This window comes from Panicum virgatum, chromosome 5N (assembly GCF_016808335.1).
Source record: "Panicum virgatum strain AP13 chromosome 5N, P.virgatum_v5, whole genome shotgun sequence".
NCBI classification, from domain to species: domain Eukaryota; kingdom Viridiplantae; phylum Streptophyta; class Magnoliopsida; order Poales; family Poaceae; genus Panicum; species Panicum virgatum.
Genome location: NC_053149.1, coordinates 58153261 through 58171522, shown reverse-complemented (window position 1 = coordinate 58171522; position 18262 = coordinate 58153261). Strand labels below are relative to the sequence as shown.

Here is an 18262-nt window from a genome sequence, read left to right as displayed (position 1 = left end):
TCACCGGGAGAGCTGGTATCTGGGCCGTATGGACCCAGGAGTCCAGGGAAGCTTTCAGTTTCCGCCTTTCCGGAGCGGGGCGGCTGGTGCTGCAGCCTGCAGGTGAGGCGAGGAGGCTCCGTTGATCTCTATCCACAACAACCGTAGCAGCAGCAGAGTCCGCCTCCGCGGCTCCGCCCTAACCAACGAACAGCAGCGCATGCACTCGGCGGCCACCTCAGACCTCACCGCCCTTTTCCTTCCCCGTTTCGCCGTCGTCGCATCCGGTAAGTGAGCTATCCTTCCCACCAATGGCGGACCTGGGATTCCAGAGTCACCCAATTTACGGTTTTCGTACAAAATTAGACCTGCTCACTGCTGTAGACCGCCGCTCCCCCGCCATGCGCGGTCTCCGCCAGCATCGGCGTCGAGCGGGCACCGCGGATGGCAGCGGCGTGGTGCGGGTGCTGGCCCCTCGCGCTCCGCTGCGGGCCTGCGGCGCCGTCCACCGAACGCTGGCGCAGGCGGGGCTCATCAAGTCGCCCCATGCCCCAGCCCCATTTCAGCCTCCGCCTTTCTCGCGCGCCTGAGCCCGCGCCCGCGCCGGCGTTGTGTCTTCTGTGGCGGAGCGTCCCGACTCCCGTGCACGAATGGGCATTGAGACAGGCTTGATTGCGTGTGACTCTGAACATATTGACCAGAATCTAGAGACACGGGCTATAAATAGTTGTTCCGTTTCTAATATTTAAGCTCTTTGCTGGAAGTGTAACGTGCTTCAGGTTAAGTTACTCTGTTGATGTTATAATTTCAGTTTGTGCTTTGCCGGAGTTGGAGATGCCATCGACCACCTGTGCACTCCATTGAGCAGGGATCGAGTTGCCCAAATTGTGGTGATTGAAGCTGTCCCAAGTTCCAAGCCTATACAATGCAGGGCATCTCTATATGTGGTTCTGTTGCCTCACCCCATGGAGCAAATTGCAGAAGGGCTTGTGTTGCAAGGAACAGTCTGAGGCTGCCATATGAGATTAATGCAGTAAGCCATGGAGCTTTCTCATGCCACTGGCGCATGCATAAACTCCACATAAAGATCAATGGCAGAAGAATGAATGCTACAGTAAGAACTAATGCTAGATGGTTGTTTGGAGGAGACGGGCGTAGCAGCGATGCAAGGCTGGAGCGCAGTGAGTCTGCTAATGAAGATATCTTGATCTTCTACTTCCAGATGGATTTACAGACCCGAATACAAGTGAGTGGTAGCTTATTAGCCTGTACCTTCTAAATATACTGGGAACAGCAGCTAGTGCCTCCAGCTGCACTTTTTGTCATATGTTAATTATTTTACTGATTTATTGTCTAGCGCACAGTCAATTTACAGAGAAGCAAATCTACCATCACTATTGTGATCAACTAATACATGCAAATATTTGATACATCAAATTTGCAAGTCCAACCTCACTCTTGATTGTTCTTTTTTTTACCAGTATGCATTGAATATAGAACAATTTGATGTGGCAAAACAATTGAGGGAAAAACTCACTGAGGTAACATAACAACTTCACTTCAAGTTCAAAAGCAAATACAGAGGTTGAGACATTGCTAACAAAAGAAATCGGCCTTTTTAGATTGAAATGGAGATAATTAGGCAACGTGAAGCTAAACGAGGTTCATCAAAGACTGAAGCTCAAGACAAAGCTCTGAATCTTTTACGTGTACGGTAAGTTAACATTTCAATTTCTCCATGAAGAATTCAGTGTTGTGCTATTCTAGTTTGTTATTTAACCTATACCTTAGAACAAATCTGAGAAGGGGAAACTTGGTTATAGGACAGCCTCCATTTGGAATGTAACTTCATCTTTTCCATTTGTTGCAGTGCAGACTTGCAGAAAGCTATTGACAGTGAAAACTATGCTGTGGCAGCTGGTCTGCGTGATGAAATCGCCAAACTTGAGGTATACCAAACCTGAGGTGCATCATTTCTGTGATTGTTATGTTTTCAGTGATTATAATGTTCAATACCTTACACTTCAACTTTAATGTCACATAGGCCGAATCTCTTGCAGTATCTGCTAAAGCTCTTGCTTATCAAAATGTGAAGTATGCGTTTCGACTAGGGCAGAAAGTACGTCATAATGTACATGGTGAGTACTTCCATGCATCTAAAAATACTTTAGCTTTTGCTGCACATAATCCCAATGGATAAATGTAGCATTTTCTTCAAAATTGCTAGCAAGCAATAAGGAAAGTGAAAAACCTTTTTAACTTTTTTCTCTTTTGGAACAATAGAAGACTGCTCAAAATTGTCAGTAACTTTTCTAGGCTTGTTTATGCTCATATTCCCATTCTTTCAGTTCGGGGTTGCACCAGATCTATTGAAAATAGCAAATAAACATTTCTACAGTTCCAGCTTGGATTGACCCAGAACCACTGAAAGAGCAAATAGATATTTATATTATCAGCTTTGTTAGTAGACCTATTTCGTTTATTATATTTCCCCAATAAATTGACAATGCTTGTCTGCGGCTTTATTCATCCTTATTACTGAGGACATTAATCTTGTAGTTCAGCACTTGGTTTCAATGTCCGTCTTCTTTAATTTTGTGTCATCCTGTACTCCTGTTGAAGGATATAGAGGAGTGATATGTGGCATGGATCCTGTATGCTGTGAATCCAAGTCATGGATGGAGACAGCAAATGTGGAGAAGCTGTCTAAAGGTCCAAATCAACCATTTTATCAGGTAGATGTCGCTTCCAATTTTGTCTTTGTAGCTACAGTTCACAGAATGCCTCAGTATTTTTCTTCTCGTAGTATCTGCAAGTTATTGTGCAATGCTATTTTTGTCAAGTTTACAGCAAGCTAGAGCTGCACTAGATTAACATAATGATAACATGTAATATATGAATATCCTGGCAAAGGCTAAGCATAGCTATTCAATTGACCTGGTCGTAGTTCTGTAGTTCTTTGAATAGGCTTATGCATACGGCTTCTGGAATCTATGATTGTACACCTTTTCATACATTCCTGTTCCGCGACTGTGGTACTCATTGTTCCCTTTTTCTGACTTATTTAGTTATCATATGAATTAACATAGCAATATCAACGGTGAAACGCATTTTATTCCTTGAACCACATCCTCCTTTTAAGACCATTCTTTGGTATACTACCATGCCCTGCATGCTGATGTGCGCATCTGGTCTTTTGAAGTCTTTGACACGCTATGTGATTTATTGTTGAATATTCCAGGTCCTGGTTGACGTATACGTTGATCCAGAACTACTTGTCGCATATGGTGTGTTTCTTTTCCTATCAGTTGATATTAGTTTTAGTAGATACATTTGAATTTTACCTTTTTAGATAAAAACAAATTTGTCATTGTAATTTCAGCAATTTCATGTTTCTTTGTGTGACCTTTCATTAATGAGCCAAATGGCATATGAAAGTTAAACCAGGAGACATGCTATCCAAACCATTATCTAAGATACCTTTACCCATGCTATCCAAACCATTATCTAAGATACCTTTACCCTTTTAAGAAAAAAAAAAGAATAACTTATGTCATTGTGATATATGGTTTTTCACTTTTTAATTTCAGTGGCAGAAGAAAATCTTTCAGCAGCTGAAGAATCAGAGAAAGTGAGCATGCGTTCATATCACATGCTTGGTTGTCCAGCTCATTTACCTGCTGAAATGAAGTAATGCGGTTATCCTTCACTTGTTACTGTAGGGAAGGTTTGATCACCCCTACATTGAATTTCTATTCTATGGTGAGGACACGGCTGGGGACTTCATCCCTATCAAACAACTCCGTGAGAAGTATGACCAGCCACGCTATGAAGCTTCTGGAGATGAAAATGACGACGATGGCGACACAAGTAGCTGAAGGGCGAGGTATCACTTAAATGAAATTCCTGTATCATCAAATTGCCCTGCATACGTTCGTTCAAATTGCCCTACATACTAAACTTAGTCTTTGTCTGTGCAGCGCCTTCATGTAGCTGAAGTTGTTTTGGAACCATTCTGATTCACCACCAACCGAGATGTGAATTATTGAGGTATCTGGTACAACTGCAGATGGCATATGGTATGCAATGCAACCATCGGCGAAATGCTCATCAGCTGGGATGTGCAGTGGATAAATTGCATATCACCCTTGCAGATTGGAGGTTGCGCTTTTACAGTTATAATCTCATCAACCAATGAAACGATGCTTGAGATACATCTGCCTTGCTTAGTTGCTTATACGTTATACTGTCGACGGGTGTCAAAGCAAAAAGGGAAAATAATCCTTGTCGATGTTCCGTGTACAGTTCTCCCTCATCGTCTTATTTTCTGTACCCTCTTACGGGCAATTGTGCATATGTCATACTTGCAACTTCAGTTGAGTTTAGAATAATTTACGCGAAGGCTTCGTATGCAGTTGTTTGGATTTCCGCTTTCGCGGAAACAACAGATTTTGTTGACTGCTCGTGCAAGCCTTTCTTTTGGGATAGATTCCTGAAGAGTTGCTTGGTGCTGATGATAAAATACACTCATGATGCAATCAATTTCGTCTTGCTACTCCGTTTTATCATGATAAAATACACTCACGTTCGTGTAAAACGGAGCGCGGAAACGTCGTGGATTCCCTCATTTTTACACGAACTCTGGTGGTTCATGGTTGGTCCTGATCTCTTGACGCTACAGATTGGAACGGTTGAAAATCGTGGTTGCAGCAACACGCACCTCGGCCCACAGGCCGCAACTGCAGCCCGTAGCGAAAAAAAAACTGCAGCCCGCAGCGGCGAAGCCCCAACGAGGCACCAACCCGTCCACCCTCCACCAAATCCAACCCGTATCCCTCTCGGATCCGGCTGTGGCGGCGCACGTTGACGGGCTCACCAATGCGGCTCCGGGGCTACGGGCGCGTGCTGACGACCGCAGCGGCCGCGCACGGCGCACCGGCGGCAAGCGAGAGTCGAGGGCTCGGCGGCGGCATTATGTCATGGAGCAGCACTCGAGGTCGGCGGAACGGCGCATCGGCTGCGCCGGGGCACGGCGGCGCGTCGCGAGAGCGCAAGCGTGGCGCGCGGGAGTGACTAGAGAGCGTCGAGGACCGGTGGTGGCCGTGGCCCGGGCCGCGGGGGGGGGGGGGGGGGGGGACGAGCAGCGGGCAGGTGAAACAGGCAGCTGCGTCCCGACCTGTGTGCTGTTCGCTCCTCTGCTCCAGCGCTGCGTCCCGACCAGCGCCAATCATGCACGTTCTCTCGACCGGTCCGAAACATCTGCGCAGAGCCCAGGACACGGGCAGCTCGCTCGCCCGCCCGCCCCCGCCCCTGACCCTTTGGCCCCCCGCCCTTTCGTCTCCATCCAACAAGACCTCACACTGCCTGATCCTACCTACGCCACGCCTGGCGCGCGCTGCGGTCAGCACTCCGCCGCAGCCGCTGCGCACGCCACAGTCGCCTCGCCCGCTCCGGCGCTCCCACTCCTCCCACATAATGACCGGACGTCAGGACCACCGGCACAGCGCGCTCGCCGCTCAGCACCGCAGGACGCACAGCTGCCGCTGTTGACTTCCACTCCACTTCCTACTACCAGTCTACTCCTACTCCTACAGCCCTACTAGTACTCCTCAACGAAAGGGGGCCCCCGGGCCACGCAGCTGCTGCTGCCTTCCATTCCATGGCACGCCCGCTGCACGACCCGCACCCATCCCTGTACTGGAACCACCTAACCCCCCACGACTCCATCCTCGCGTGCCACGGAAAGGCACGGAAGAAACATTCCCACTCCACTCTCGGCCTCACGCTTCCGAGCGGCCGAGCCCCCCTCTGCTCTCTATAAATACGTACGTCTCGCCCGTCACCTTCCCCTGACCCGCAGCTCGGCTGAACGCTCTGCTACGATCGACTCCCCCGCTAGGCTCGGAGTTCGGCGGCCATGAAGGTAGGCATAGCAAGAGGAGCCCTCCTCGCCTCGCCGTTTCGTCCAGCGACCCCCCAGCGATGTCTTTTCGGCCTCTGCTGTGATATCTCATCTTGATCTGCTTGCTGGTCGTGTGAGGCTGATGCGCTCTCTCCATGTTGCGAATGCAGAAGGTGCGGGCGAGGCGGCAGCGCGTGCCGGCGTTCGGGGAGTGGAACTACGACTACGGCGGCGCCGGTGACTGGCCGGTCACCCAGTACTTCGACTCCGCCATGCAGGCCGCCGGGCTGGTCGTCGCGATACCGCCCTCGACCAAGCCACCCAAAAAGGTAACTGCTGGGAATGCCTGACGCTGCATACTGCTCTCTTCTTATTACCAGTCTTTCAGTATTTCCTTTTCTTCTTTTCGAGGGAGATTGTGTTTCTGTGATAGAGCTTTAACCTGCAGTAGTTCGTCTTCTGGTGCTCTGTCTCTCACTAATCATTGGTTAACTAGCACTCGTTCAAATTATTACTTCATGATCCAATCCAGCTAAGTTGATTCTAGTACAAAACCCTTGCAACATGACGCGCTCTATCTGTCTGCAAAGCTAATCGAAGTACTGCCACCAGTAAACACAATTTTGAACATCCAATGTGACGTTTTGTTCAAAAACCATCAAGATGTGTCCAATGTTACCTCTACTGGTTTTCAAGCTGGGTAACGTTTGCGTTGTTCTGGCATTAGCAGGCGGTGAAGTGGAGTGACAGTGCCACACTGGAGGCGGAGGGCGAGAAGCAGCGGCAGGCGGTGGTGGCGGGGCTGGGCGAGCAGGGCGCCGTGAAGAAGCAGGGGAAGCAGAGCCGGGTGGCCGACGCCGGGGCCCACGCCTCATCCCCTGCGTACAAGGCGTGCCGGGTGGCCGTCAAGGCCGTGGACCAGGACCTCTACCAGATCCCACCCGACATGCTCTGCCACGAGCCCAGGGTAAATCCCTGCCTCCTTGAAATACAGTCGATTTTGTAGCCTGTCCCCATTTCTTTTCAGAATACTCGCTGGCTAGCGTAGTAGCTGAAAGTCTATAAAGTCATGTCACCTAGTCTTTGTAATAACCGTACTAATCCAACAACCCACCGTGCTTGATAGTAGCATCACTCGTTGATCACATTTCACTGCTCATACCAACCTACTCCTACAATCAACTGGAGAAAAAGAGAAGCAATCACGATCAGGATGAAAACCGTGCCGTTTTTCAGTCAGAATCAATGCTAATAACCACATCATTGGTTCAATACGTTGTACTACCGGAAGATACTGTTCTTTTTTATGGAACCTAGTGTAAGAGTCTCGTGTTTTTTCTTAATCCTGTGCAGAAGAGGGTGACGAGGAGGAGGAGCGTGTGGATGGGCTGCCTGGGGTTCAGCTGCATCGCCTAGGGATCCGCCGCACCGCCTGCCCGATGACTGCTCATCATGAGTCGCCAGCCGCCTTGTTCTCGTGTGTGCGCGCCTCCCCGCTCCTGTAAAAGCACACTCCGTACCTGAAAACCATGGCCATGATGTTGTCACTTGTCACACACCACCCCTCTCTCTCTCTCGTCATCTCCTTCAGTGTTTGGTCGTCGTACGCGTGTAACCAGTAGACGGGCGACGGACGCGACGTGATGTGGCCGTGCCGCGGCAGAGTCATTTCCCCGTGCCCGAGACCACTCGATCGCTGCTTTTCCGGCGTCCCGTTGGCTTGGCTGGCTCCGTGCGTGCGTGGAGTTTACGGCCCCGGCGAGGCCGGCGGAAAGGCCGCGCGTGTTTACCCATGGGAGCTGGAAAAAGGTTTGATGTAACCCTAAATAGTCTGAAAGAGAAAAAAAAAAGGCTTGTGCCTTCCTCCCCGTTTAGTTCCCAAAATTTTTCTCATGCAATGTTTGATCACTAATTTAGAGTATTAAATGTGAATAACTAATAAAAACTCATTCCATAACTCCAGGGTGAAATCGCGAATCTAATGAATCTAATTATACAATGATTAGATAATATTGTGCTACAGTAATCAACCTCTAATGACAGATTAATTATGCTTAATAGATTTGCCTCGCGATTTCCCGTCCATCGTTGTAATTAATTTTATAATTAATTTATATTTAATATTCCTAATTAGTGGTCGAACGGTACCAAAAATTTATGCCCAAGAATTTTTGGGAACTAAACGGTCCCTTGGGATTTGGAGTCCCCGATGGATCAAATCACGTCGGGCCGCTCAACGTCCTTGGAGGATGGATGCTTCGCTTTGGTTTGGTACTTTGGTTGGCGTCGATCGCAGAGGGAGCTGGTTGCTTTACCATGTTATTTCGACTAAGCCATAATACCCACCCACCCTGTGTACAAACTTGTCACATAAAGCCTGGTCGTTTTTGCGCTGCTTCTGCCATCTCCTGTTAACCTGATTGTATGAAATTACGGGAGTGGTGAATAGCATGATGGCATGTCCACTTCCCCAGCATGCCATTGATGGCAATACTAGCCTCTGCGCGACCGGTTGAACCAACCTTTTGCGCTGCGACACTAGCTTTTCACTAGGCGCCCTTAATTTTCGACTACATTGGGGAGAAAAAGGTCAAAAGGCCGATGGAAAGTCAGAACACCAAAGTTGCAGCAAAAAGCAGCGATCAAGTAGTTCTCGAGAGAGGGGAGGGAGAAAGGGAAAATGAGGTTAATTTCCTTGTGGGTGCCACTAGTTATCAGGTAATCTCTTGCATGAATGTTTGGTGCCGTCATGACAGTCCGATTGGGTTGGTTGATAGTAGTACAGTATTACTACATAGTAGTATTATTGCTCTTCATTATTGGTAAATCACATCAACTCTCTTCGTCTTGGGACTTGGGGTGCATTGATTCTGCTGGTGTTGGAAGAAGCTCTCATACTTCTTCGAAAGTTTCTAAACAGGTTTTCAATACATGTTTATTTTTACAAAATCAGTATGGTTGGGGTAGAAATTTAGGTCAAAGCTAAGGGAAGTCAAACTCGAATGGTTGGGATGTACATTTCCTCCCACAATCCCCTCGATTAAGCTTAGTTGCAACACCACGAGGACATTGCAGAAACCTGAGAGCGAGGACCTCTATCCTTTTTTTTTCTTCTAATGGAGGCATGGGCATCTATTGTATGTAGCCCTGCTAATAGTTTAGATTGAAATGGGTTTAATGGATTGAATTTTGATATGGATTGTGTTTGGGTGAATTCAAATGGGTTGTATTAGCTAATGAGGTGGGGTGGGTGGGTTCTATGTAAATATAGATTGGAGTGGATTGGAGTGGGCTGAAATGGATTCTTTATACAAAACAGTATGACTATATATAAATATTGGTCCTGTAAGAGCCGGATCCTAAAAATAAAACCTCGCGTTCACACTATAAAATTTTATCGAAATTGACTGAAATTTGTTGTAGATAACTCAGTATGACTAGGAGCTACTCTGTGCAAAGCAGCGTGGCTAGAATTACACGTGGATCCCACGTCAAGAGCCGGACCCTAGAAATAAAACCTCGCATTCACACTATAAAATTTTATCGATATTGACTGAAATTTGTTGTAGATGACTCAGTATGACTAGGAGCTACTCTGTGCAAAGCAGCGTGGCTAGAATTACACGTGGGTCCCACGTCAAGAGCCAAACTCTAGAAATAAAACCCCGCGTTCACACTATAAAGTTTTATCGAAATTAACCAAAATTTGTTGGAGATGACTCATTATAACTGACAGCTACTCTGTGCAAAACGGTGTGGCAAAATTTATACTATAATTTTTTTTTGAGAAACGGGTTCTTATTGGGTTGTAACCATAGTTTGGCTAATAGTTTATTACATCATGAGCTGAAATATTTGGGTTGAATTGATTTGTGGTGGTGGTGGTTTGGAGTGGTGTGGGTAATATTAGTTTCTCTAATGAGAATGGATTGGTGTGTGTTTAGTTTGGTTTCCAACCTATTTGCAGGGCTAATTGTATGGGGCTTTCCCATGTTTCTGTTTTAGAAAGAGCCCTTCGACCCCATCTTTTTGGCAAACTTTCAGCTTCTGTATTGCTGGCCTCCTGCACAGTGCTGGTCCCACCAACACTCGTAGCCCTACCTCTAGTATGTAAATCTATATTGCTGAACCAAACCGAGGCCAACGAGAGCCTCTGCGCCATTTAGCCTACGGGAAAGTGACGTGTGCAAGTATGCGTTAGCAGTACGCCGTTCATTCATTGGTGCCCGTGTGTCTTGCCTATAGCAGGTCGCGTTTTTCCTACGCGGCAATTGTTGAACCAAACCGAGGCCAACGAGAGCCTCTGCGCCATTTAGCCTACGGGAAAGTGACGCGTGCAAGTATGCGTTAGCAGTACGCTGTTCATTCATTGGTGTCCGCGTGTCTTACCTGCAGCAAGTCGCGTTTTTCCTACGCGGCAGGTCTACATGTCGTCTTTGCCGCGCGAACATTTCTGTGTCACGTGTTGCGGTGTTGGCTGCCGCTGCCTCGCCGTCTCCCCATCGCTTCCCGTGCGCGCCGCCCTTCACCCCATTGCTTTCTGCGCTGGTGCCGGCCTCCTCCAGGCTGCTGCTCCAGCTCAGGCCAACCTGGGTGCCTTGGAGCCTCGGACCACCGCGTGCGAGGCTGCTCGTGCAGGCCTGGGCACTCGAGCCTATGGAAGCCAATCTTGAGCAGAGCTGCCGCATATCCTCTGATTGCTTAGGAACCCCGGTAGTTTCAACTGCATATCCTCTGATTGCTTAGGAACCCCGGTAGTTTCAGCATCCAACACACAGGTACTAGTACAGTCATATGATTGTTCGAGCTATCTCACTGGTGTCCAAATTTCCTATTCCAATAGATCAGGTGCACTAAATTAATCTCATTACTACTGCATATCAACAGAGGAGAATTCCATCTATGTGCTCACGATTTGATTGCCAAGTTGTGCCCATCTTGAATGCATGTTTCCATTTTGAAAATTAAGATCTGTTGATTGTTTTCCTTTTAATCCATGTCCTGCAGAAGGTAGGCATTTAAACGGAGATGAGATGATAATAAGTTGAAGTTGCTTTGTTGCAAATATGAGAGCATAATCTATTCTGAACTTCTCCCTCACTGGCTCATATATGTATTTTTCCACTCTCCTGTTTAATACATCTTAAAATAGTTGCTATAATTGAACATTTGAAATAGATTGGTACATGCACTTGCTTCTCGCTTTATTATCGACCCTGCTATCCTAAACCCACGTGGTCAACCAGGCAGTTGAATAACATGGTTCTACATCTTGGTCATTCAGTTGCAAACTTCACCTAGGGCACTGACATGGTGATCTTGACGTATTCGTATCCTTCAAAAAAAAAATGTTGTACTCAGCAGGCGCGGTGTACCTTTTTTGGGAATTCCAAAAGACAATTCAAGGTGCCTTTTCAAATCATGATTAATGTTGGTCAAATTATCCTTGATTGTACTGTGCAATTGAATTTCATTTATGTCTTACCATTGTTTTCCCTACAGCCTACTATGTCCTCTCAAGGCCCTCTATCCAATTCCAGTATTCCACCTGTACCAATTTCTTTGTTTCACCGAACTCTCTGGCTCTCTGCCATTCTTGCAATAACTTTAGTTTCCAATTATCTCTTAGATTCAGTGCCCGTAGTTGTCAACAAGTGCACAGCCAAAAGGTGCAGAGTTATATTTGTGGTGCTAGCAGTAAAGCACTGAGAACACTTTTCTTAGTAAATGGGATAATATAGATGCTTCATGTCATCTGCATCAAGATATCTGGCACTTCAAACTCCTGATTGATCATACAGATTATCAAACACACAGGCAATCTTGCCACCCTAGGCGCTAGCACTATCGTTTGCCATGGCCCTAGAAATCCATCATTCATGCAACACCAACATGAACCAAATGACCATATCAATGCTAACCAAAAAGCCCACCAAAGAAACCAGCAGCACATCATGCATCCTCTGCAGGCGCAGCAGGCGCAGCAGGCGCAGCGTAGCGCGCCAATCTTTCTAGTTCTTATAGAGTTGCTAGCCTAGATTGTTCATTTCCGATCCTCTGAAGATGCGGCTGTTGGACGGCCATGCTGAACTTTTACAGTGAGCTAGATCCTGTCCATCTACTCATCAGTTCCGTTTCCCTTGTCTGGTATCCCATCGATTGCATCTTGACGGTCATGACTGCATTTTCTCGTGCACATTTCTAGCGCATGCCCAACAGTTTTCTATAAGCACACAGCTTATGCCGGGGTCAATTCTAACGTGATCACGAGCTACAAGTCAATGTAGGTTAGGTTTCAGCTAACTCCAGCTAATCGATGCAGCCGAAACGTCTTATTGGCCTCTAAGCTACAAAAAAGGAATGCAGTGCCTGTACAGAACACTGTTGTCAGTGAGCACTGATGGACTAATTTTTTTATGGGAGCAGAGCTGCAGAGACAAGAGTGATCCTTCTAGAAAGGTTCTACTCGTTAAATTTTTGGAAACTGTAGTATCTACCAATAAAAAAACAAAAACTATCCATCATTGCTAGTTTCATGGAGAGCATTCACATTTCGAGATGCGTATGGATTAGATCTCTCTGAGCACTAAGCCATGGTCGAACTAATGGATGGCAGAGCAAAAGACCATGGTAAACTTGCCTGATTTTTGCTCTATTCATCCATACATACGTTAGCACAGCATTGACAGTTCAACTGAGATTTCGTACCAAACACTTTGTGAAAATCTTTATTGACGGCAGAAACGAAAGACGTGGCTGAAACAAGAAAACGAAAATGTTAAGACGCCAACGGATCGGTCGCTGCAAGCTACTAGCAGTACTCTGTTTGGTTTGTACTGTGCTAGTAAATAGTGACAGTTTGACCGCTAATTATGGTGTCAAACAAAATTAGTTTATAAAATCAACTTCAGAACCCTCGCGCTAGCGATCTTGAAGAATCTAATGAGACTTTTAACCGTGCGATTTTGAGGATGATTACTATAGTATTACTGTAGCAAATCATCGATTAATTAACGTCATTAGATTCGTCGCGAAAAATTACACCCATTCTTAAAAAAAATTTGCAAATAGATTTTATTTGGTCTTTCATGCGGAGGACATAACAGAACAGGCGCGCCTAGCGCGCGAACCAAACGAGGCGCATAGCAGCTAGTTGCCCAATAAGCAGGGTCGCCCATATCTTCGTGCCACGACAAGCACTCACGCATTTGCATCGCACGGCCTAGCCCACATTCCATTCCATCGTAAACGCTGCTCTCTCTTTTTTCTACTGGATCGGTGCCGTATGTCACGACGAGGCCTTTCCCCGCTGTCGCCCGTGCAAAGCCTCGAAAGGCCGACGTGACGGCGATGTGCCGTATCTCGGACCGGTTCCAGACTTCCAGTAGCGTATTACCTGCACCACCGCCTGTCCGCCCGCCTGCCCTCTGCGTCCTTCCCGGTGAAAGCAAGCAGAAGCAGTGCGCCACACTGCCACTCCCCCCTGGCTGCCATGCCTGCTCGTGTGCTAGCTACCAAAGCTTCTCTTCGAGCAGCAGTGATTGTGGTGGGTAAAGGTTGATGCAACCTCCTGCCGTGTCCGTTCGTCGTGAGACTTTGTGCCGGCCGGGCCATCGCTCATGGGGCAGAGGGAAATGGGATTGGACCTGTCGTTCAGACGAACGAACAAGGCGGGCCTGGACGCCTGGTACAGGTGATCAAGATTGCAGGTCACTTTACATCCAACTATCTATATAGCTAGTTAATTGGAAGGAAGACATCGAACATATATTTTTTCTAACTAGTTTGTAGGCTTTCATGGATTTGGTTGATGAAGGCCGTGTTTCATGAACGAAATTTCAGGGAACTAACCTGACGGCAGTGCCAGGTATGTAATATGTTGGTGTCCAAATGCTAAGAACGGAACATCTATACTACACATCACACAACACATATGGCAAGTTTGAATAATTTTGGAGCTATTTGGTTACCAAAATAAGAAAGAAGAAGAGTTTAAGTCTGCATTTATCTATCACGCCTTTAGTTAAGTGGCAGTATGTCCAAGTAACACTAGTCATATTTGGAAACGGACAAATTGAATACTACAACATATGTTAGTATCAAAATGCTCAAAATGGAGCGCACACACACATACATCATAAAATACACCTGGAGACTTTTCAAGAATTTTGGAGCTCTTTAGATAATTGAAAGACGGATAAAGAAGAGGCTAAGTGACCTGCATTTTTTTATCACCTATGAGGCCACCGTTCGATACTGGCATGGCATAAGCTCCCACTGCCTGCTCGTGTACCACCAAAGCTTCTCTTTGCAGCAGGGAAAAAAAAAAGCTTCGACCAGCAGCTTCGTAAAGGTTGATTCAACCCCTCGGTGTGTCTGTTCGTCGTGAGCCTTTGTGCCGGCCGGGCCATCGAGGAGACTTTGTTCTTTAGGCAGCTGGTTATTATTAACGTCTCGTCGGGTCTGTATATTCAGGGACACAGGCTCGACGATCATGTTCTGGCTCGCGGGTAAGACCATGTATGTCTTCGGGAATGAGAAAGAAACATTGTTGGAGGCATGGAGGCGGACTGGCGGAGGGTCAGCGTGTAACCTTTGCTTAGAACATGGGCCTTGGGCCACGATTTTGTTTGGTTCTAGGGAGTGTGCATGGTGGAGGCCCATGCGGGTGCTCGGGTGTGGACAGGAAAGCTTGCTGCTGAAGCTTAATTTTCGCAGGAATTCAGGATAATTTTTTTTATAGAGGGAAGCTTAATTTTTGCAGGAATTCAGGAAAAAAATTTATAGACAAAAATCCGAATTACACCCTCCAACTATCGCAGAAGTTCGATTTTCAACCTTCAACTACAAAACCGGTTTTTTCGACGAACTACTGGCACCTTGCTTTTACTCTCTCCGTTTTGAGCTAACCGGCGTCATATATAAACGAAGGAAGGGAGTAGTTACATCGTCGACGTTCTCCATGCTCTCTATAGCACGCCGTCACCATCCCTCCCACGGGCCCTCCCCGCCACTGCTCCCGCACGACGTCCTCTCCTCTTCGTGCCGGCGAGGCTCGACGCTGCCGGTCTCGCTGCCAGTGCAGCTCGGCGCCGCAGTCCCTCCCTGTCTGCGTGGCTGAGCGACGTCGCCGCCCTCCCCTGCCGGCCTGGCTCGACCCCGCCACACTCCCCTTTCGGTACGGCTCGGCCCCGACGCCCTTGCCTGCCAGCCTAGCTTCGCCCCGCCGCACTTCTGTGCGACGTGGTGGCACTGGGACGGAAGCGGCAGCCCATCCCAGACAACTGCGCGACGTGGTGGACGACGAGGAGGAGGACAAATGGCGCCACTGGGGCGCGAGCCACTCGCCGGGCGACGGCCCACTGCCGGACCTATCGCGGATGAATTTGCCCGCCCTCCAGGCCGAGCTCCTCCGCGGCCGCCCCTACCGGCGCGGCTTCAGCGAGGCTCGGCCCGTCGCCCTCCCCTGCCGGCCTGGCCCCGTGTCGCCGCTCCTCCCCTGCTGAGGTGATGCTGCTGCTTGCACGTGGCGGCCGGTTCCGGCGAGCTGAAGGGGGAAGATTGGAGGAAAGAGATGATTTGAGGATAGACACAAGATTTTGGCTAATCTGTTGGTTTACTAAACCATGTAGCTAGCTATTTAGTTCTTACCTAGTCTTTTACCTAATCATTTAGCTACGATTTTTAGCTAATCTCTTGGAGATGCCCTAAATGTTCTGTGTACAGCTATCGGATATCATCTATTTTTTAATTTACCGTTTTATTGGCAATTATTGTGTGTTGTGCTGGCAACTTCCGTGGAGTTTGGAATAATTTTCGTGGAGGCTTCACATGCAAATGTTCGGACTCAGCTTTCGTGGAAACCACAGATTCCGTTGAGTGCTTTTGCAAGCCTTTCATTTGGGAAAAGATTCCAGGGGGTTGCTGTTGCTGATGATAAAATACAGTAAGATTCTTTTCAAAAAAAAAAAAGCGGTCCGGTCAAGATGCTACGAAAACTCGAGCACATGTCCTTGTGCCCGCTAAGGCTATCTCCAACTATTCCCCCTATCCAACTCCACCCAAACATACTATTTACTATATTTTACTACATCCCTCCAAAAAATTCCTCCCCCTATAACTCCTTCCCTCCAATCATTCCCCCATATCCATTCCCTCTATATACTATCACTCATTAACTAACTATTTATTTATCGTTTTTGAATTTAAAAAAATCATACAATATTTGTACTGTCATAATACACATTATCATCATGTTACGGGACTCAAACGAGATTAATATCATGAAGAAACAAAGTTGGAAATAGCGGGCTATGAAGTTTAGCGGTAACCTTCTCTAAAAGCTATAGAATAGCTATAGCGAAGCTATAGCGGGCTATAGCGAAAACTAAATCATTTAGCGGAATGGTAAAATAATAAATAATCTCATACAAATTTTAAGTATCGTTGGTCTAACACCTAAAATTTGAGTCTAACACGTCTCTTAACTACCCAACAGTACCCAATTGACATTTAGCGCTGTTAAGTCTCACAAAAATCTATTTAGCGGACATTTAGTATGGCTAAATCTCATAAAACCTTCTTTAGCGGATATAGCGGAGAAATGTTGTATAGCGTAGCGGTAGATCTCCTAAAAAGCTATTAGCAAGCTATAGCAGACTATTTCCAACCATGTGAAGAAATGATGTGATTAGAATATAGGGGGAGTTGAAACTCACCCTATATATAAGGGGAGTTTCAACTCCCCATATATAGGAGGAGTTTTGGGGGGAACCGTTGGAGGAAATTCTCCCCCAAAGCTCTCCCTTACATACATAGGGTGGGGGGCGGTTTGCAGGGCTCTGTGAGCAAGCCTAAGATGGAGCCCCGAACGTCGCCGATTCTTTTTCTATTTCACGACCGTTGGGCCAGCCTTCGTGGTACGGAAAGATACCCTTGGAACAATTTTTAACGTTTGGTGACTTACCGCCCAGAACACATGCATGGCATCATCAGGATCAGGTGACGAGCCAAGTATAGCAAATCACATATTCTAAACTGGAGTGAATGACGCAGTAACGTTCGCCGACAGTGCAAGTGTGCAACCTGGCTGCTTGTTTGAGACATGTGACTTCCCTCAGATTCTGATGGGAATTGAGCTGCCAACAGAAAGAAAAAACTGTAATACAAATAAGCCGTGAGCCCAACATCTAACGATCTGGTTACTGCAAAGTGTAAGGGTGTTTGGATGTGCTAAAACAGGGAAGCAAAAGTTTAGATCAAGATATGTTAATGGAGCTAAACGTGAGCTAACAAAAGCTAATCAAGGAATAGTTGACTTTTTGGAGGTAAAGAGAGAGCTTTTATTAACTAGGCACGGTCCTGCTTAAAATCGGTGTTAATGAGATCCACAGCACACGCAGGACGGCAGGCGAGCCTGGTCTAACCACACGGCTGAACGAGTATTTCATCTAGGCTATGGTGAAGCCGATATCTGATTTGTCCTGGTATTTGCCTAAAAGCACATTTACCACCAGGTCACAATCCGATTCCAGGACAAGCGGGTGATGACACCATTGGGAGGCTAATCTTAAACCTTCAACGTACGCGAGTGCTTCCGCCTTCGCCGCAGTTGAAGAGCACACGCCAAGCTGTGAATTTTACCTTTCCATCGCTATCTCTGGCAATGACGTCCCTGGCTCCTGCGCAGCCTGTGGCACTAACAAAGAAAAAGCAACAACATTAACTTCAATCCATTCATTAGGTGGTCGCGACCACGCCTCAGAACTGGGGCTCTCCTAGTGCCCATCTCTTTTTATTAACCCCCCATTCCCCCTAGCGCCTTTTCCTTTACCAACCACCTCGGTTTGTTGTTGACAGCTCTCTAAACTTGACTTAAGGCTGAAGTAGAGCATGTACCGAATCCCCCGACTCGTGTTGGTCCGGCCTCATGGGTGTAATTGCTATGCACTAGCCAAAGTTCTCCATAGCAGTAATAAGAGGATTTTCATTCTGCTTCTTTGTCACAATCGAGCACGACCAACGACTGGTATCTCCACATATCGAGCAGTAGGGGCACAAATTGGTGGTCCTTAGGTGCATCTCCAATCCTTTTTAGTCTAAAATTTTATACTAATTTTTCAAAATAAGATCAGATTTTAAAGAATTAGTACAAAATGTTGAAGTAAAAAATATTGAAGATGCACCTAAAGATCACTAATTGACACCCCTATCGAGCAGGACCAACAATTGTTCCTCCTTTGGTAGTTCTCAATAAGGCCCTGTTTAGATCCCAAAATGCAAAATACAAAATTTTTGTAAATAGCTTGCATGGTGTACTAAATGTAGTCGAAAAATAAATCGCATTACACAAATGGATTGTAAATCGCGTGACGAATCTAA

General features: G+C 46.9%; 2 protein-coding genes across 7 annotated transcripts; both read left to right on the top strand.

The window, feature by feature from the left end:
* Positions 1–76: 76 nt before the first annotated feature.
* Positions 77–4395, top strand: LOC120672215 (clp protease adapter protein ClpF, chloroplastic-like). 6 transcript variants are annotated; one of them, XM_039952534.1, is made up of 11 exons: positions 78–266; positions 791–1225; positions 1461–1520; positions 1602–1693; positions 1850–1928; positions 2024–2117; positions 2602–2714; positions 3221–3266; positions 3570–3610; positions 3702–3860; positions 3960–4395. In XM_039952534.1, the coding sequence occupies exons 2-10, from the start codon at positions 905–907 to the stop codon at positions 3855–3857; spliced, it is 1002 nt and encodes a 333-aa protein (XP_039808468.1). In that variant the 5' UTR covers positions 78–266; positions 791–904; the 3' UTR covers positions 3858–3860; positions 3960–4395. The 6 variants fall into 6 exon arrangements, with proteins under 6 accessions (XP_039808470.1, XP_039808469.1, XP_039808471.1 ...); XM_039952532.1 differs by having other exon boundaries at positions 3702–3865; positions 3960–4393; XM_039952533.1 differs by having other exon boundaries at positions 92–266; positions 364–1225; positions 3702–3865; positions 3960–4393.
* A 1129-nt stretch (positions 4396–5524) lies between these two features.
* Positions 5525–7435, top strand: LOC120672016. The gene is made up of 4 exons (XM_039952298.1): positions 5525–5902; positions 6052–6210; positions 6612–6848; positions 7235–7435. Exons 1-4 carry the CDS (start codon positions 5897–5899, stop codon positions 7295–7297), a joined length of 465 nt encoding a protein of 154 aa, XP_039808232.1. The 5' UTR covers positions 5525–5896; the 3' UTR covers positions 7298–7435.
* Positions 7436–18262: the final 10827 nt, after the last annotated feature.